Source organism: Amphiura filiformis, chromosome 12, assembly GCF_039555335.1.
Source record: "Amphiura filiformis chromosome 12, Afil_fr2py, whole genome shotgun sequence".
NCBI lineage: Eukaryota > Metazoa > Echinodermata > Ophiuroidea > Amphilepidida > Amphiuridae > Amphiura > Amphiura filiformis.
Window position 1 is genome coordinate 57,533,942 of NC_092639.1, and position 21,098 is coordinate 57,555,039.

The 21,098-nt window shown below is 38.5% G+C and overlaps 1 protein-coding gene across 2 annotated transcripts; it reads right to left on the reverse strand.

The window, feature by feature from the left end:
• Positions 1-1,049: 1,049 nt before the first annotated feature.
• Positions 1,050-20,768, reverse strand: LOC140166471 (NSFL1 cofactor p47-like). Of its 2 annotated transcripts, XR_011860870.1 has the most exons (11): positions 20,630-20,768; positions 16,992-17,134; positions 13,830-13,934; positions 12,932-13,012; positions 11,975-12,137; positions 11,065-11,174; positions 9,865-10,002; positions 7,950-8,117; positions 7,236-7,295; positions 2,423-6,724; positions 1,050-2,371 (listed from the first exon to the last, which is right to left on the reverse strand). XR_011860870.1 is itself a non-coding variant. In XM_072189950.1 (10 exons), exons 1-10 carry the CDS (start codon positions 20,738-20,740, stop codon positions 6,592-6,594), a joined length of 1,212 nt encoding a protein of 403 aa, XP_072046051.1. In that variant the 5' UTR covers positions 20,741-20,768; the 3' UTR covers positions 1,050-6,591. The 2 variants fall into 2 exon arrangements, 1 of the variants encoding a protein (XP_072046051.1); XM_072189950.1 differs by having other exon boundaries at positions 1,050-6,724.
• Positions 20,769-21,098: the final 330 nt, after the last annotated feature.

Sequence of the window (21,098 nt, forward strand, 5' to 3'; positions counted from 1 at the left end):
GGTCTGCTTTCCCGTCAATTAGTATTCTCTCTTTATTCCATGACAGCTATACTTTGTTCCGATTGAAGTGCTCCTGCTTGGATTTTGCAATTGATTTGCAATTGATGCTTCCTCTAATTATATAATGCGGGCAATATCAACAACCTAAAAATCTACCATTGATTATAGAATTTCCTATTTCTAATCCAATAAAGTAGTTCTCACTGTGGATGTTTCAAAGTCTGGCAGACTCCTTTCTCAACACCATTGTTGTGATGATCTTCTGTTTACCACAGATGATACTGGTTGCTCAGCAACACGGAAATAGGAAATTCTACATTCAACAACAATCCTGATGAAAATGTTCAGTAATATCTACCATTGTGTACCGTTCACACGATCATCAATAGTGAAAAATGGTAGATTTTGCATCTTGGGTCTTTGATATTTGTGAGGAGATTCATCAGGTGTGTAGATAATTATAATTTGGAATTTTCACCTTACAAAAGCAAATTTTTTGACACTGACCTGACAGTTTTGTATATATCTTGGACGACATACTTCCTCAGAGTGATTGGTATCCCATCATACTCTGAGAAAGTATGTTGTCCAAGACATACCAAACTGTCAGGTCAGTGTCAAAAAATATGAAAACTCCAAATTATGTCTTTGATATTGCCCAATAAAATTAAACGTGAATGGGTTGCTTTACCCGATCTATTCCGTGTATTAGAAGACAATAGTAGTTATTCACCAAGATTAAAATTAGTAACCTGTACACTGCCAGAAATGAATTGACCAATGACTATGCAAACCCCCATGATGGGTAACGTGTCTGTCCATATGCCCCCTTTTCTGGAGTCGAATATACTTGATGACCCCCTTTTTCATGTTCAGATACCAATACCAAATGAATCCTTTTTTTCTTGAATATTGAGAATTAAAAAAAAACACAAAAAAACGCTCTTCAGATTTTTGGGTTGGTCGGAAAAGAACAATACAAACCTTTTTTAGGCCCTACAGTAATGAAATATGACCCCATTAATAAAACTGCAAGCAATCAAAATACATATATTTATGCTTCATATGATAAAGCTTATGTTACTGTTAAACAGTAGCATTTATTTATTGATAGCCAAATTAAACAAAACATTTAAGACACAACATGTCAATATAAATAAAGTAATTGAATTTCTACTTTTTTTTACCATGTATAATTGATCCTACTTTCCTCTTCTCTAGATGAAGTCGGATGCAGAGAGCAATAAATGCAACAAGTTGATGTACAGTCCTTTGTGTCCCTTGTGATCAAACAATAGTGAGTTTTTGTTTTTGACGACAAAATGTTCTGCGATAGTAAAAATTAATTACTATACAACCGTTGTCGAAAAGTTGTTTCGTGCAGAGACACACTTGAGTACTAGTGAGACCAGGCTCAAACAAAATGCCAGGCTAAAAGTTCTACATAAGCATCCTGGCCTATATGAATCAGGGATGTGAGAGTTTCTCTTTTCAGCTGATTTCCTCTTTTTTTGTTGCCAAAATTTACGTGTTTTTCTTTTATTTTCAGCCCATATTTGGCGTTTTTTTACCCTGATTTTACGCTGTTTTTAGTGATTTTCCTTGTTTTTGGTCTGTGGCCTCTCACACCCCTGATGAATAGAATTAAAAAGTGAAAAAGATTTAAAGATAAAGGAAAAGACCACTCCCAACAATCAAGTAAACAATTGTATTTTCCGCCTCTGAAATGGGAGAACAATGACATAACAAAGTTGTGTCACATGATGCGCACATGACTCAAGATGTTAATTTACTTATTATCTTTTGTCCAAAATGAAAACTCGCTTCTACTCAGGTTTCATAATTTCCTGCTGCTTGCCGATTTGAATACGATTTTGCTTCACTGCGCAGTCACACCAGAAACGCTAGCGTTGACCAATGGCAAGCCGATATGTTGATCACTCCACTGCTTTGTCCAAGTGGCAGCTCCGCTCGGAGTTGAATTCAAGTAAACTTGGAGTGGTGCCGCTCTGACATATGAAAACAAAATACGATTTTGGAACGGTGCTTAGCGGCAACAATGGCTTTCAGAGTCATGCTGCCGTTCTGCGGTGTGCCGCTCCACTTGCAGACAAGTGCAAGCGGCATGATGAAGCATCACGCTGCTCAGTGGCAAGTGGCAGAAAGTATGAAACCAGCATTAGATACAAACTTACATCCAGCAACTTTAATACATTTTATCCTTTGCAATCCACAGAGCAATTACCACTGGTCCATTTTACCAATATAAATCAGTTGTATGTAGAACTGCAAGAAATCTTGTACGAAAATTGTTGTAGGTAAGTTGTAGGCAATTCGTAGGCAGCTAAACGAGTGTCTACTCGAGTACTACCTACAAGAATACTTTCAGAGGTAGCTAATTACAATCTTACCTACAAGTTACCTACAATGGTTGAGCATGGCTATTAAGGACAAACACCGTAGATATCCAACACCTGGGTGAGCAACCCATTATAATGCACATGCTTGATACCCACAATTGTTTTTTAATCCTCTGCCTTGGGAACCCCAAGTTATTCCAAGCCAGATTAATTCTACCAAGGTGTAATATAATCAGTTTTTAACAGTACTGGACTATTCCAGTTGAAATCCATACACCCCCATGTAAAGCATGACCTTAACCTTCCACACAGGGAGTGAGGGGTTACCTGAATTGGCAACTCCATTTGAAATCTACACCCCTTGTGTGGGAGATTAAGGTCATGTCTTCCAAAGGAGGTTTATGGATTGCAACTGGAATAGCTCATTGCATTAGCACAAGCAAAGCTGGAATCTGAGTTAGATGGCTTTAAAATATTTCGGCACATAAAAATATGAAATTTGGACTGTAATATAAATTATTGTTTCTTTAAAGATTATTCAGCCTGATGTAAAAGAAAGATCAGAAACACAAAACCTGATCATAACATGAAACGATGAATTAACAGAAAAAGTCAAATATATTCTGTGATTATCATTCAGAAATAGATGAAAAATCACTGAATAATAGAGCTAGACCAGTGGATTGGACTTTCTGAATACGAGAACCATCAATGAAGAGGGCAAAAATAGGCTGTATTCTGTTACTCAAGAATCAAAAAGGTTATTATTAATATACACATTCACAGTGCAGGTTTGGATATATCAAAGTTTGCACTTCGTCGTTGGGCAGGAAAAATCTCCTGTTTTATTGGCCCCTGAACATGTGTAATGTAAAACGTCCTATGTGACCTCTTGGTGGTTTTGTTTTAAACATGTTCAAGGGCCACCAGGATGTAGGAGCTTTTTCCTGCCCATAGATGACCTTAACTTGCAACATGCAAAGCATTAAAAAAATAGCAGCAAATATGCCTATAGCTTCAGAACTATTAATCGTATAGAGGCCATCAGTCTTTCGCCATCTTGTGGGTACAAATGATCTGTGTGTTCATGCGTTGGACACCACGCGCAGGGTGCAGCTTGCCAGGCAGCTGTTATCGCGCATCAACGCGGTGATTTTGCTGCTCACGCATGGAGATCGAACGACCATCACAGCGTGTACCCACAAGATGGCGGCATATGACGTCACGCTGACGGCCTCTATTCAAAATATTTTAACATAAAGAGAAAGGTGGTTATGTACATGCATTTTGATACCCCATCTCCCAATTCTGTTCAACATTAACTTTGTTAAATTAATAGTTCTGAAGCTATATAAGCATATTTAAAACATTACTTTTAATGAAGTCTTAGGTCTTTTCAACTATTCAAATTCTGATCTACTATGGATATAGTGTCATACCTGTATGGAATACCCTGATACAAAATATGTACCATTCATTTTGGTCCAAACTTACACTCAGACTGGGTGTATGGAAGCACTATTTCTTTTCTTTCTCAAATAGAACTAAATGGTTAGACTCTCTATAAAGATATCACATGTAGTAAGATGGGTGCAGTTTTGTTTACAGCCAGATGTTGTGCACATAACTGCGCCAATGCAGATTCAGTGTGGACCACTTGTTTTTGATTTACCGGTAATACACAATACAGAGTCATCAAGAAAGGCATTCAGTTTTGTTAAATATACACTTAAGCCAGTACAGTCTGACATTTTTCGCTGACACATTGTCAGTTTTCGGCTAAAATATTCAGTGCTCGGCTGCAATTTTTTTGCAGTGCTTTGTTTTCCTGCTACATGTTTTCTGCAGCGTATGCTTCTGTTGCAGTGGAGAAATGCCCAGACTATTCGCTTAGAGAATAAAAGTATTGTTTTGAAACCCAGTTGTGTCTCTATAGCCTGAAATAACACAGATCATTATTCTTTTAAGTGGAACGATGTGGCACACAGAGTGTTAAAATAATGCTATCTCTGTGTTAACTGGGTCTCAAAACAATACTTTTGTTTCAACTGTAAAATCATGTTTGCATGTAATTTACATCCACTCTTTAATCAAGTTCAACTTTTAAGAAATGCAATCCCATTCCAAAAACGATTGAGAATCGCTGCCTACAGTTTCTGCCAAAGAAGAACGGCACTTGTTTACATTTTGAGAGCGTACACAGCGTAAACATGGAAGTGGGGTTCTGATTGGCTGATTCAATCGTCTGACAATCATAACAACAGACGCCATAATCTGATTGGGTGATTACGTGTCAAAACGTTCAGCGCATACAAAGCACAAAGAGGGCGCATGCATCAATCTGAGCAAGGGACTACTGTTCTTTTCTGAAACCGAATGTAGGTTGGTTGTCTGCCATCTTGTTCCACTCATAGAGAAATGTTGCAGGTGTCTAGACTGCTGGGCTCCTTATATATCCAGAAGCTTGGTAAGATGAATTTCCTACATAATATGCCATTTGATATCCATGCACCCCCTATGGAGGATGTGACTTTAATCTCCAACACAGGGGGTGTAGATTTCAAATGGAGTCACCCATTCAGGTATCACCAACTGAATTTCTCACTCCCTGTTTGGGAGCTTAAAGTCATGTCTTCCATAGGGGAGGTTTATGGCTATCAAATGACCTCAGTTTTCCTCATACAGAAAATACCAATCTTGGGAACTCATCTGTAATAAATCATGCTTTAAAGTTTACATAACATATGCATAAAAGAACATATTCACACATTTGTTTGTTGAGTGCAAAATTACTGTTGCACAAAATCTTTTATGGTTAGCAACAAAATTCTTATGATCACAGAAGTATTGTCTATAAAAGAAGAACACTCAGTGCTCCCAATAGACACAAATTTAGGGCTATTTGGGACCCATAATTTAAAACTCTATACCGTATTAAAAAACTCGATAGTTAGCATATGCGCTTACTGAATTGTACCAAAGTCCGGCGCTTTACCAACTGAGCTAATGGGGTTGAGACACACATTTGCAGATTTACTTGTTCGTATATAACTATGTGTATCGATGATTTGCTCAAAACCCTTTACACTTTTGTGGATGGTGCTCTTCATGTTTGCATGTTTTAAAAGCGCTCAGTAGTAAGCACATATGCTAACTATCGAGTTTTTACGGTATATGTCCCTACTCCGAAGTGACACATTACAGACTTCAGATCAAGGAAAGTGCTGAAATTTCTATTGCTGAAATTTCTAATTTGAAAGGATTATTTGAAAAAACAAAATGATGGTCAGAAAAACCTTGCTGACTTGAAGATTTAAATTGCACGTGCCAGAAGATGACATTCTTATTGGGCTTACATGCGTTTTCTTTGCATAGGGTTATTCCAGTTGAAATTCATTATACACCCCCAATGGAAGACATGACCTCAATCTTCCACACAGGGAGTATGGACTTCAAATGGGGTTACCTGAATGGGTGATTCCATTTGAAATCTACACTCCCTGTGTGGGAGAAAAAGGTCAAGTCATGTCTTCCATATAGGAGTGTATGGATTTCAACTGGATTACCAATATGTTTCCCTCTTTGCAACTTTTCTTTTAGCACCGTAAACCAGAGTAACTTTGGACAGTTAGGCGACTTTGGACGCAACATAGAAAACCTATTATGTAAAAATGGTTCTCCTGTGTAATTCATTGCCTTATATGCTTTTCACCCTTTCTTTTGCAGGTCAAAAAATACAACTTTTTGGTGGCTTTCTAACTTTTGGCACTCTATGAGAAAAGACAAATGGAAATATAGGCCTGTTGGGTGGATAGCAAACACAGTTTTTTTTAAAACAATTTGTTGACCAATGTGGCCCCCAAAACAGTGTTGCTTTGGACCCCATGCGGTGTATTGATTGGAAAATCTGGTATTCAAATGGGCTTTACAAAGATACCATAAACCGTGAGGTGACTTTGGACAAACTTTGACCCCCAAAATACAAGAAAATTAAATAAGTTGGCTCTATATGTCTTGGCCTGTTCTCAATTGATGATATCCAATTCCCAGTGTGTAATTGAAATATTTGCAAAAACATGTACAATTCATCCAATGCTACCCCAGTTTACGGCACCAGACACACTGCCACATAGCCTGAATAATCCTAAGGTGGTTTGCATGTGTCCTTTTCTGAGATATGCCACTAAGTTTGAAACCAATTTTAAATAAATCTAACTCAAGTAATAGCATATTATTTGATCCTTTGAACAATGACGGCATTTAACAATTTGGCATCTGCTAATGACTGTGAATCATCTGTCAACTCCTTGTTTGGGAACGTTGTCATCAGAACATAGGTTTGTCCGGCTAAAGCAGGTCGAGCTCTGTATGGATGGTAAAGCTTCAGTTAAGGAAGATATATATTATGCTCAAATTTGTTTATTTTGCAGGGATTATAAAATCTACAGTAATCATACACACACGCCTAAACATACCATAAACATTCGCCTAATAGCGCACCTGGGCTGCTTTGCCTTGGGGTAAATTTCATGTACAAATACAGAGCCCTCCTCTAAAAATCCCAACAAGAATTAAGGGTACGTGCCCTTATTTGCCGGTTAGATTTTTATGGAAGGCCACTTTTAGTTTGTGTTTAAAATTCCAGTTTGTCAAGGGAGCCCATAGCGCCATTAGGCAAACGTTTACGGTACTCACTCTCATTGGTTTCCCTGGGCACTCCAGTTTCTTCCTGCATCTAGACATTCTTACCCAAGTAAACTGATTTGCAGAAATAAAGAAATGTAGTTACTGAATAAAGACATAAAAACATGGTCTGAGTAACCGATAAACAGTACTAAGATCCAAACACCCAACCCTCAAGAAATAAAAGGATACAATGAGATGTATCTTCTGATATCACCAACTGTATGTGTGTGGTTGAACTTGCCCACTAACCTGTAAAAGAAAACAAAAATATGGAACATAAACATAACATAAACGGGACAGAGTAGTAAAGGTTTACTTTAGTTAGATGGTTAAAAAGAAGTTTAATCTTCCCTACACAAACTTTTACAACATGTGAGAGGGAAGTAACAGTGAGTAACTGTCCAGCACATTACCACAATATGTTTGTGGCACACCATTTTTCCGATTAGAAAATAATCACCATTTTTGAGGCATGTAAATTTTAAGATATTGATACATTTTCTTCAAGGCCTATGACAAAAAGAAATATTTACTAGCATGGAAATTTTGCAAATCCAGGTGACTCAAGAAATTTGCAAAATGTTTATGCTTTACTAAGTAACTAAGGGGCATACCATATGGAAGTTGCATGGAGAACAAATATTGCAAGCTGTCGTGCTGGATGGTTCTATAATCATATATTTTAAAGCAATAGAGTGCATCTACCATAAATATCCACAATCACTGATCAAGGTCTAGAATTGAGATCATAACAGTTTGATTTTGTTCTTCTACTTCAAGTCCATTTGGCAACTTATGTTTTAGTAATCACATTTATTTTTTTTGCTTTTTCAGTAAAAACACTGACTTCACTAAAGAAGTGTCAAACTTTTAAACTCCATCACAGATTTTCCATTAAATTACCTTGTTCCATCACCTAGTCTTAGTTGCACATTAGTTACTGGTTGTGATGTATCTAGACCTATAGACTCCTGCGCAGACTTCTCATTGCCTTTGTTATCTGTTGATGAAGACCCTGCTGATGCTGTAGCTGCTCCAGTAGCTGGACTTGATAATACATTTGGTGTTGGACTGGAATTTAAAAAAAAATGAATATATTGGCCTTGTTAATGCCCAATCTATACCCCGTAGTGAGGCTGCAATATTACAGTTATGGTGAAATTTAAGCCACACCTTACAAGTTCCTGGGTTATTTCAGTTGAAATCCATTATCCCCTATGGACGACATGGCCTTAATCTTCCAAACAGGAAGTGTGAATTTCAAATGGACTACCTGAAAGGGTGACTTCATTTGAATTACACTCTCCTTGTGGGAGATGGGGTCATGTCTTCCATAGCAGGTGTATGAATTTCAATTGGAGTAGCCCATTGTGCCATGGCTCTCAAGTTATCTGAATTTTGTTAGGCTGCAATATCATAGCCCTTAATGTTTCCCCTTTTAAAATAAATAAACTGTGCACGTTAAGCCTGTTATATAATACTCAAAATTGTGGTACACCATGTATATATGAAGATGATGAAGAAAAGAAATGATTTTCCTTACTTTCAAGGTGCATGTATCAAACATGTTATTTGAATCAAGAACAGAGACTAGGGAGTGTATATCCAGAGTTATTTATCTTCTTAAAGTTTGTTTGGCTTATAATTGGCGGAAATTGTTTGTTTTTTGTTACTGCGCACACCAATAAAGCACTAACTTACGTGCGTGTAAATTCACATAAGTGTGTGCCAGTTACACAATATGAAACATGCAACTAGTGTAGGTGTTACGCCAAACTGTGTGCACACTATTCTATATCAATACGCGATGTTATGAGTCTCATTTTTTTGCCAATTATAAGCTGAACTTTAGTATTAGTCTGTATAGATTTGCCTTAAGGGCTGGAGTATGAACGTTTGGACAGTATTTATTTTGGGACATTAGAGCACATCAGACATATCGAATTGCATTCTGAATACGAAGAATGCCATTCTGATATCAAATAATTTTGATTTTTTGAAATTAGCAATTTAATACACATTTTATGGCAAATCATTAAAATTGATATTTTTGATATTTAACAGTACTTGAAGTAAACTTTATAAATCTGATGATTTATACTTAAAGTGTATGTAGGTGGGATGAAAAGCCGACGATCAATTGAAAATTTTGACCTTTTCGTATTGAAGATATGGATTTCTTTTTCCCAAAACACCAAAAAAAATTAGGTCTTTTTGGAAAAAAATCCATATCTTCAATATGAAAGGTCAAAATTTTCAATTGACCGTCGGCTTTTCCTCCCTGCTACATACACTTTAAGAATATATCATTAGATTTATATAATTTACTTCGAGGACTGTTATATATCAAAAATTTGAAAAAAATCAAATTTTTATAATTTGTCATAAAATTTGTATTATATTGTGATTTTCAAAAAATGATTTGATATCAGAAAGACATGCTTCGTATTCAGAATGCAATTCGATAGGTCTGAGGTGCTCTCATGTCCCACAAAAAATACTGTCGAAACGCAATAAACGCTCATTTTAGATCCCTTAAGAATTATGATATATAAATCATGAACTAGGGGCTAGGGAGTGTATGTCCTGAGCTGCTTAGTATATCGAGGGTTGAGGACCAGACACCTCAACTCAAGTTCAGCCTCAACTCACAAAGTAATCCTTTGAGAGTTCAGCCTCAACTCACAAAGTAATACTTTAGTAATACTTTGTGAGTTAAGGCTTTCTGGCTCTCAACACTCGATATAACCGTACCTGGAAAATTATGACATCTGATTCATGGACAGAGATGAAGGAGTGTATATGTTGAGTTTCTTACCTTCCTAGCATATAGCCATGCCCTGCGAATGGTGTTACTTTCTTCTTAGGTCTGACATACTCCTCTTGTCTATGATCTTCCATATCTAGATTCACCTCGCCTCCTTTTGCTTCTCGTACTAACTCCATTGGAATCTCCCTACCATAACACAAGAGAAATATGATAAACAATTTATAAAAAGATGACAAACAGTAGAATCACATAGAGATTTCCACTTTTTCGTCTCTAACTGATCCTGAGTGAATATAGCCCTCAAATTAATAGCACTTAATATGTAATGTAAGGGAACAATTTGACAGGTTGTGTCATTCCAACCATCTCAAACAAGTACATAAAGACCTTAAATATGGACAGCCTCAGGTTTGTATCATTAATCATGATAACCAGCCATTTCAGTGGTTTGACTGCCTATGTAGATATTAAAGTGGCAACAAGATTCTCAAGAAGTTGTACCATGCAACACCAACATATGACAAGTGAAAAACCAAGGGAACCCAGAATAATGTGAAAAGACTACTTCTGGGAAGACCTCTCCTAAAAGAAAATGTCAGACTGTGAATTAATAAAAATTATAACAACTTTGAGGAAACTTCTCTCATATCAGCCAGCATGTGCAGAAATACCTGATCCCATATGGCAGGTAAGATTTCTGTTTTAATTTGAAGGGGATGTGTGGACACTGCATTAATCCACACTTGTTCCATACTATCCCGTCATGTACTTGTGGCCCTTGAACATGTTTAAAACAAAACTGCCAAAAGGTTACATGTTGAGGGGCCAATGACACAGAGGTTTTTCCTGCCCAACGACGATGTTCATTTTGGTTACCAATTTTACAGAAGAAATTACTTGAGTTCTATTATGAAACAACCTGAGCCGTTATCATCAAATTGGCATATTTATGCCCATTGATCATGGGACCTGTTCCTACAAAATAAGCATAAAGTCGCAAGATGTTCTTTTTTTGAAGAAACCTGTATAATCAGTGGTATGTCCATTGTAAATGTGGACATTATATGCTGTACTCTGTATTCAATTCTATCCCCATTCACAAAGGACATACCACTGCCAATACAGGTGTCTTCAAACAAAGAACATCCACTCAACAGTTTGGGCATCTCAGAACTCCCAACTTACAACTTCACACTCATTTTGTGGGAGCAGGTCACATAATTATTTCATGCCTAACCATTGACTCACCCTCTTGATACTGAATTGAGAAGTGCTGCATTCTTAGGGTCTTTGTAATCTCTTAGATCACCATCATCTATACTGAATCCATTCTTCCATAACTTCAGAATTATATGCCTCTGTAAAAAACACATGATAAACAAAACTGGTCACATCTTGTGAATGGTCTCAGTTTCATCAATCTAAATTAACATTACATATAAAAACACACAGCAAAAGATTCATCATTTTGTAAGCCTATCACTTTACATGTAGGCTTGCTACTGGGTTTTACTAAGGGCTCATATTGAAATACCCTACCACGCTTTCACACAGAAAGAAGGCAGGATTCCCCTCGCTAAGCCCACGCCTCAGGAAAGCTCGGTCATAAAATGGATTATAAAGATGGATTATATGCATCAGTGATACACCCTGCCTTTTGAAGTGGTCCATGACGAATGGGAAGAAAACAAACTGACTATGGCTCATCGCACAACCCAGGAAAGCGCGCTCCTAATTTAAGTGGCTAATTGCAGTGTTATAATCACACAGGATTTTAACAAAAGAAGGCTAGCATAGGAAAGCTGCAGGATGGCGCACACCTTCCTGTGTAAGGGAATTTCAATATGAGCCCTAAATACCTTCAGAACACAGAAGCTAAATGATTTAATAAAAATATTGTCCATGCACCATCGGAAATTCAGAGGGGATTCAGGGGAATGATATCGGACACCACATTTTTAGGGGTATAAAAGACTGAAAACATTGTTGAATGGCAGCTCTTGACTTTGAGAGGGAATATTTCAAGATATCTATCACAAAAACATAAATATTTTAACATACAGAAATTCGGGATAATTTTGAACATAGCCGTAAGGCCAGGTCAGAGTTGGGTCCAATTTCTGGGAGCCTCCCCCATCTCTGTGCCTGCTTATCCTACCTGTTCTGGTGGTTTTTCTGGCATGGTACCTGCCGTGCCAGGTACAGGGTGTACTGGTTCATCTTCTGATTCCCCTAGTCTGTAGGCTGCACCTCTAAACACATAGGAAGATTGGCCTGGGCCACTTACTGGAAGGCCAGCTGACACTTCCTGAGCACCATGCCTAGTTTGAGCAACAACAATACAAAATATTAATTTTTTGTTGATTTCACGAAAGGACATGGAAACACAAACATAACAACACACAAAAATACATTTATATTAGGGAATGAACCAATAGATTGAGGACGTCCTATAAACTTAAATAGTTTAGTTTATCGGCCGACCCCCTTCCTCCCTGCCAAAAATGTAATCTAAGTCGTATATTTGAAGGTATACTGAACAGGCGATATTAGACTGGACATATATAAGGTTACCCCTAGTATAACTGTAGATGGGTAAATAAGGTTCCAGCATATATCCACAAAAGTATGCCTACTGTTTTTCTCAAACTTGATAATATAAGAGGTTAATAATAAAGATCTTGGTAACTATTTGAACTACAACTAGGTACGATGGTGTAGCTAGGGGGCGTCATCTTAGGGGAGCGCCAAATCGCCGTTTGGGTCACACAATTCAAAATGTTGCGATCTGTTTCTTCCATTTTGTCTGCTTGAAAATGAACCCAAATATGGTTATATTGAAGGGTTAATATTGCTACAAATGTGTGTGTTGGAAATTTTTTTGATCCCTACCCCTCACACCCAAACAAATTGGGGTCAATTAGGGCCAGGAAAAAAACTTAACATAGTCACTATCCACAAGCCCAAGGGAAATCTAGAGATCAAGGTGAGTAGGTCTGGACTAGGGTTGGCCAGGAAAACAGAAACAATGTTTCCTCTCTTTGGAGTGGGGAAGGTGTTTATTAAATTTGATCACAACACTGGAAACACATATTATGTTAGCCTTGCAACTTACTCTTTAGCTTGCTTGAACAGATTATTGACCAGACTGTCTCTTTCTTCTTTCTTCTTCTTGGGTCCGACAACCTGTTGACCACTAGAAAAATATTTACACAAATTCATATTAACTTGACATTGCCATTCTTTGGCCTATAAAAGGAACATGGTTATGTGGATAAATGAAGCCTTTTCGTGATGGGAACAGTCCTGTTAATTATGTCCAAACATCAAGAACCCTAAAAATCAAGAACAATGAGCACACATATTCTGCTTCAACTTTTACTCTTTTTATAACTTACCTTTCACAAATTCCAAAAATAAGCCGTCAAAAACGTAATGCACTGGAGTGCAACATGATATATGAGATTCATTCAACATGTACATGAAGTGCTAACCTCTAATAAAGTGGTACTACTAACTTTGGAAATAAGCAGGAGCCAGTGGCAATTTTACCTGTGCTGAACTGCCAATGCCTCTGGTTTCCTTGAATATCTTCATGTCTATGCTGAATGGGCAGAGGTGGTGGACAGAGACACCCCTTCAGCCTCGATGTTGGCACTATGCGCCTCTCCTCAAATCAGTGATGCACGCCTCAGTTTCAGCACTCCTGCAAGCGCTAACTAACTCGCTGTTTGGACATTGCGATCCGAGGGAATTGATCAAGTTAACATGAACTGATTGAGTTAACATTCATTTTTACTTTGCATTTGCCCCAAGTTTATGTGAAATTGCCCCTGGTTCACAGACAAAGACACATGAACCAGGGGCAAAATTGCTCCTGCTTCAGGAGATCTTATTTTGACACCTGTGTACTATTCATTGCATCTATTCCATAAAGCCCCCTAAGCATAACATGTTGAAGGAAAAATATATAATATGTACAAATATGATTACAGATTATGAAGGCAACTCACGTTCCATGATCAGAGCCTCCTGCATAATAGGCTTGTCCTTCTTCGTCGCTGTCACTGTTATCTGGTTCATCTCTCATCATATCACTTAAGGTAGCAAAACGTGATCTGTCAATATTGCAAGAAAATATGACAATCACAGATTGTAGAAATGAAAGAAAACTGTAGGGCGAATTGGTGGGGAACATTACCTAGCAGTGTTTGCACTCAAATATTGAACTAATAAAGCTGGCACACAAGAACAATGAGTTCTATTTAAGGGAGAACCAAGGCCAAAAAGGGTGTCATTCCCTCCCCATGTTTTTGATATATTGTTGGCAATGACAATACACTGGAAGGGGCCGGTATACCTACTCTGTCCTGGCTCGGTTGAATTCTGGGATAATAAATTTCCCAATTACGTACACCAGACATTTCCCTACCGGTACTTCCCTTTTCAAAAGTCATACGGGAGCTGGCTCATGTCCTGCCTCACGGCCTGTGTCAGGGTTATAGTCACTTTTTGATATATTGCCTGTAGCATTCATTGTCAAAGGACTTTAAAATAATTTCTGGAAAAATCAAGCTATTTCACTTTTACTATCAAAATACAAAACACATGTATTATGTAGTACTAGGGTTGTCTCATGTTACCTCCAGTCACAAGTCACGACTCGTTTAAGGGCGTCTATGTTTACACGTTTAACCGACCGTAAAATGCACTATCCGTTTAGGAAAATCACTAACCGTTTAAGCGTAAAAAAAAAAAAAAAAAAAAAAAATAATAAAATTTTTTTCAAAGTTTTCGACCTACCATATTGTGTGTATTAAACGCCCCAGAGGCATTGTATTTTTCCAAAAGGGGCGCTTTTATTGGAAATGAATTGAGAAAAGTGAAAAAACTTAAAAATCGGGTCCAATTTCCCGATGGTGCTCCTGTAGAAAGGAGGGATTTACACAAGTACCTAATAATGGCGGCGCCCACAGAATGATATTTTCGTGGTAAATGCAACAAATTTACACCTGTAAGTACATCATTAAGCAATAATCTGGTGAAATTCTACCATAATTAGGCAATGAAATGGATGGGAAGTTTGAGTCGTAGTAGGTTTTGTCCATGCAATTGAATTTAGTGATCGTCAATGACATGACTGATGCAAGTTTTAAGCTTACTCAAAGTCAAACAATATGGCATGGAAATGTTTGCATTTTTGTCAATTTTTCATTGAAAAATTGGAGGGAGCGTTTATCAGAGGGGGGAGTGTTTATTACAGACAATACGGTAGGTCCAGTGGTTCTCCAAATTCGCCAAAAATTTAATTTTTTTTTTACATACGTTTACACGGTTAACCGACCGGATTGTGGTCCGTTTAAACGGTTAGACAAATAACCGTTAATTTACACCCACTCGTTACAACTCTGGCAAATAGTATATAGGCCTGCTATTCTAAATTACATTTGTAGTCCTCATTTTAGACTCAGACCTTTGCACTATGACAGTAGAAACCAAAAAATGTAAAAAAAAAAAAAGATAAGATTAACAATCGGCCAAAAATTGTGAATTACATAGACATCTCACTTCCTGGTTTATCCTTTGCGTACAGAATATTGTGTATGGATTACATTGGGGGTTTATGAGCAGTGTTGCCAAAACTTTTCAGCTCCAAGGCGCGGCACATTAGATCGCCAAGCCGCGGTAAATGAGTCAAAAAGTAGCCCAATTTTTAAACTTCGGATTTACCCGAATTTCAAACGCAAATCACCCAATTGGGCGGAAAAGCACTTGACTTCAAAACTTCCAGTACTTATTGGGTAGTTAAAGGACCGATCAATAAATGGTCACAAAACCTATTGTAATTGCAATTTCGACCTTCAGAGACTCAAAACCTTTATAAATCGGCTAAATTGAAAGGAAAATACGTCAAATTACTGCCGCGGCCTGACACTAGCAAAAGTAGCCCAATTTTAGGCAAGTAGCGGCATGCTTTTTTGAGTAGCGGCAAGTGATCGCCAAGTAGCCCAATTGTGCGCCTAAGGCATCACTGTTTATGAGCCTTATTCTGTGCTTTTCTGTTAATTCACACAGAGGATACACCCACTGTCCGTTCACCTATAATGTTTTGCTTCCAATTCAATTGATGGTTCAATGGCACCTCACAATTTCTGCTAAAATTGTTGCTTAATCTTATTTTGACAATTTGGGTCAAGAATATAACATTAATAAAAATTTGATGGAAATTGTTCATAATTATGGCTTATTTGTTTTTTGTTACTGCGCGGATCAATCAAGTCGCAATGTAAATTTCACATTTAAACACGCGCCAGTCATGCTATGTGATGCATGGCATACAACTACATGAAGCATAAGTGTTGTATCCAACTGTGTGCATGCTATTAAGGCCGGTGTCGACAGGTCCTCTGTTGGAATCCTGTCGACAAAGTGAATTATGTCAACATATCGACAGAACTTCGTCCATGGCGACATAGTGCTCAGGCAATGGCCCAGTAAAACTTCGTCAGGCAAGCTCATTTTCACTCAAAATATTGGCCATTTCCAATGCATTTTCATCAAAATGCAATGCTAAATCTTATCTTTTACCAACTATTTCACCAACTTTTCATGTTATTTGCCTTCAGGGGTCATACTTTTGGCAGTATTTTGCCTTGTTTTCCGGTGTAAATTGTACACTTTATCGCAACCGGCTCGCTATGAAGACGGCCATCTTGGTTTTTGCTGAAATTGACCTTTTCGGTAAACCCCATTTATAAGCCTTTGCGAGTATATCTGAGAACTCGTCATTTGACGTCACGCCGACTTGAAATGCACAGTGACGATGTTCAATAAACAATGTGCGCATTAGGCGCAGATCGGCGTGACGTCAAATGACGAGGTCTCAGGTGTACTCGCAAAGGCTTATGGGATTTACCGAAAAGGTCAATTGCTGACGGTGTTTCTAGATATTTTTAGGTTAAAATTTTTTAAATATTCCTAAAATCATGAAAAACAAAAAGTCCTCGTATTTTTTCGAAACCAAATGTATGTTGGCGTCACGATACAAAATATGTCGACATCAAAAAAGCGGTGCCGACACGGCCCTAGATGCTATATCAATACATGATGTTATGAGTCTTATTTTTTCACCAATTATAAGCAGAACAAACTTTAAAGCAGGTCTACTAGCGTACCCTGATGTTTTTCTTCCTGCGGGTGCTGTGTCGCCAGCTTGAGCCGGAGGGTCAGCAACAACAGGGATCTCTTCTGGCATATCTTCAGAGGCATCTTCAAAGGCAGCGTCACCACTATTATCAAAGAATTGATCCAAAGCTACCTATAAAGTAGATTTATAATATATCAACATTATTTTGGTAAAATTGTTTTTATTTTATGTAAAGATTGCTTGTAAAGCAGGAGATACTAAGGTTGCATGCATGCATATGGTAATTATGGTTGGTCATTTGTTGCCATTTGTACTAGTGCCAAGTGGTACAAACAAATAGTGTGTATGGGTTGTGAGTACAAATGAGTTTCTATGTGAACTCAGATAGTCTAGCAACAATTGACAAGTTGACATGAGCGGTAGAATTCTCTTGGTCGGGCTGGCGTCACAAAGGGAAATAGCCTGAGGCTTGTAAAACCAGTGTACGCACCCGTGGGGGGGGGGGTCACTCCCATTGTAGCCTGTACACCATCCGCGATAATAAAAACGCGTAAAAAGGGTAGTTTTTTTTGGGTAGGCACGATACGCTTGTATCGTGTTTAGGGTGTCAAAAACATGAAAAATCAGAAAAAAGAGTAGCAAAATTGCAATGGCTGATACGCGGAAATGAAATTTAGGGTATGATATTTGATGCAAGGTGAATAAAATCCCTATTTAGGGTTTGAAAATCCCTGTTTAGGGTATCGTTTTAGCCAAGGGTTAAATTAAAGCCAAGAATTTTCCGTGTTGCGGAAATTCCGCGAAAATCGCGGAATTCGGAGGTAAAGCGGAAAACGCATTTCTGAGAAAAAATAAGCAAAAATGACCTAAAAAAAAGAAATAAAATGCAATTGAAAAGAAATAAATAAAATACTAAATGAAATAGGTCTTCAAAATTCATCAAAATAAAGTAAAATCCGTCATAGATTTACCGTACAACGCCTGTCCTACCTCCCATTGCAGCCATGATACCCAATCACCCATCCCAACTTTGCAACATCGCAATGATTCTTGTGAAATTTTATTATGTCAGAAATGTGCTAACATTACAAAGCGGAGAAAAGCGGAATTTAGCATTTGTAAAGCAGAAAATTCTTGGCTTTAGGTTAAATCCTTGTTTAGGGTGCTTTTCAAAAGTTGATTATCGCGGATGGTGTACAGGCCACAATGGGAGTGACCCCCTGGGTGTACGCATGTGCAGTTCCCCTTTCTCGAGTTGGTTGCTATGCGCATGATTGTGCAAAGGGGACAATGTTCCCGGATGTCCGATCGAGTGAATGAAAAAAGGGCAAAAAGGGAATTCCACTGACCACTTTTTGTACTTAAGTTAATATAGGTATGCTAGGTGAATTCAAATTTGCCATCAAACTGCATCATTTTATATATCAAATTAAAGCCCTTCAGTAAAGAAAGCCAAAACTGAAAACCTTTTTGTCATAGCACTTTCCGTAGCAAAATTTTTCTGCTAGCAAAATTCCCCAAAACAGCATTTCTGTGGTGTTTCTAGATCTTAAGTCTCATGATGATAGCAGCTTTTCCTGCTATCAAAATCCCTCTAAAATTCCATGTGCGGGTGTCTCTTCACCATAAAATCATATTCATATGGTCAAGTGAAGTATAGAAAACATATTTATGTAGGTTTCCTGGCTTGACCAGCCTGTCCAATCTGTTCTTTCAAATTTCTATGTAAATATGTATTGTGTTTGGGCCCCGACGCGGTCTAGGCGAATTTGGCTGACTAGCAAATGTGTTAACTAAGGTTTGCCTCTCATGATCTACTTACTTGTCTTATAGCTAAAATAATAGTTTCTCGATCATGAGAGTATGAATGTACTGCATGCACTGCGTAATGTCGCAAGTTTAGTGGAATGACACGATAGCGCGATCGATTGTGCACGCACAGGAAATGCAGCGCTACCCAAAGCGTGTGAGTGGTAGGCGTTGTATGCCGACGCAATTGTCATTATTAGGTATGAGAGGGAAACGTCAGTTAACACATTTGCTAGTCAGCCAAAATGGCCTAAACCGGCAATACAAATTTACATTGAAATTTAAAAGATCTCTATATCTAAAGAAATACTGGACAGGACCAATTGGTATCGACGTCCAGACTCTGGTGGCATCACAAATGTCTAAAAACAACTCAACTGAGGGTGCATAATCCAAAGGTGCACATAAAAACAGTGACTGGTGCAGCGTGGCTTAGTTTGATGAGGCTGGGGTCGAATCCACTGGCTCGCCTGTGTACAGCTGAGCTGAGTGTGTCTGTATGTAGCTCCAGACCTTGGTGTTGAACAATTTGCTTGATGTTGACTCATGGATGATGGATGCAGGAAGTATGTTCCACTGGGTGATGGTACGGGGGTAGAAGCTATACTTGTGAGTCATGGTTCTGGCACCGTGGTTGATGTATTGGTTTGGTCTTTGGCTACGGGTTTCTGCCCTGTCAGGAATATCATCAACAGAGATAAACTTCTCGGGGATGGAGAGTGGAAGATCACCTGAGTTAATCTTGTGCAGCATGGTCAGACGTGTTGCTGTTCTTCTGTCTTGAAGTGAAGGCAAATTCAGCTCCTGAAGCATATCGGACACACTGGCCTTCCATTGGTAATTCCCTTTCACAAAGCGGGCCGCTTTCCTCTGGACTGATTCAAGGGCTGAAATGTGCTTCTTGTGATAGGGGTCCCATGCTGAACACGAATACTCCAAGATCGGTCTTACTAGAGAAGTGTATGCCTGCTGCTTGATATTCTCAGGACATTTGTGGAGGTTGCGTTGAAGGAAGTTGAGTGATTTCCTGGCTTTGCCTGTGATGTTGTTTATGTGTGGACCCCAGTCTAGCTTTGACGAGAGTTCCACACCCAGGTACGGATGGTGTTCGACTTGTTGTAGGTCAGTCGCAGTCCCCATCATATTGTAGATCGACTTGACAATGTGTTTCCTCTTGTTTGTGATGCGAAGAAGGGAGCACTTTGCAGGGTGCAAAGAACCGCTTGCTCAAGGAAACCTACATAAATATGTTGTCTATACTTCACTTGACCCAAATATATGATTTTTTTGGTGATGAGAGACTCGCACATGGAATTTCAGAGGGATTTTAATAGCAGTTCCATTAAATAAGGCTGCTATCGTCATGAGACTAAGTCTAAGATCTAGAAACACCCCCGAAATGCTTTTTTTGGGAATTTTGCTAGCTGAATCTTTTTGATGAAAGTCAATCTTTGACTAGATGTAGGCCTAACTTTGTTACGGAAAGTGCTATGACAAAAAGGTTTTCAGTGTTGGCTTTCTTTACTCAAGGGCTTAGTTTAATTTGATACCTGCTATTATTTTTAGCTTAGCATTTAAGTTTTTTATTCGCAGGGACCGCAGGGTCCGAAACACAACGGTCGGCCTGTAACCTTTGCCCTCACTGTTTCAAAAGAATTATATGTCTTTCCCTAGTCACTTGTTATTAAAGGGGGGGGGGGGCGTGATATTCTTCATTCATGAGAAAGCATGCAAAGGTTTCCGAATTCTACTACGTACATGACGCCAGCATTCGGCATTGTTCGATTCTGAGACTTTAACAGCTTTACGCTTTACTACACTTATTTCGCCACTTAAATTAATACAAACATGTGTTACCTGTATTTGCCAGTTTGAAGACTCAAGAAAGAACTTCGCTCGGTCACTATCGGCGCCAGTAACTGCAGAAAATTCAGCAATTTTGCCTTCTTGTGCACTGTCGTCCGCCATGATGACTTTGCTTTGCTGTTTATAAAAGGACGCCCTCAATAAATGGGGCAATCGATGTCCGAAATGTACAGGGTGCGTCATAACCCATGTAACCTGTCAGGCCCTGTAACCTGTATATATCAGGCTTGGGGACCGCTCATTATTAATGTGGGAGGGGGGGGGCCGGGGAAAAGGTCGGGGGGGTCATGTGATTTTCACTTTGACAAACCGGGGGGGGGGGGTTATGTGATTTTATTTTTCCTGATGGGGGGGTCATGTGAAATTTAAAGCAATATTATAACATTTTCAAACAAAATAGATTAGCATTTCTTTGCCATAAAATGTTAGCTTTTACTGTCAGATATATGGTAAGTGCTGA

What these genes read in the sequence shown, in the direction of transcription:
- LOC140166471 (XM_072189950.1), bottom strand. Translation starts at nt 20,740, where the DNA reads ATGGCGGACGACAGTGCACAAGAAGGCAAAATTGCTGAATTTTCTGCA. An exon ending in CTTCAAACTGGCAAATACAG is followed by an intron (nt 17,135 to 20,629) that starts GTAACACATGTT and finishes TCTACTTTATAG; the next exon opens with GTAGCTTTGGATCAATTCTT. An exon ending in CATGGCTATATGCTAGGAAG is followed by an intron (nt 8,118 to 9,864) that starts GTAAGAAACTCA and finishes TTTAAATTCCAG; the next exon opens with TCCAACACCAAATGTATTAT.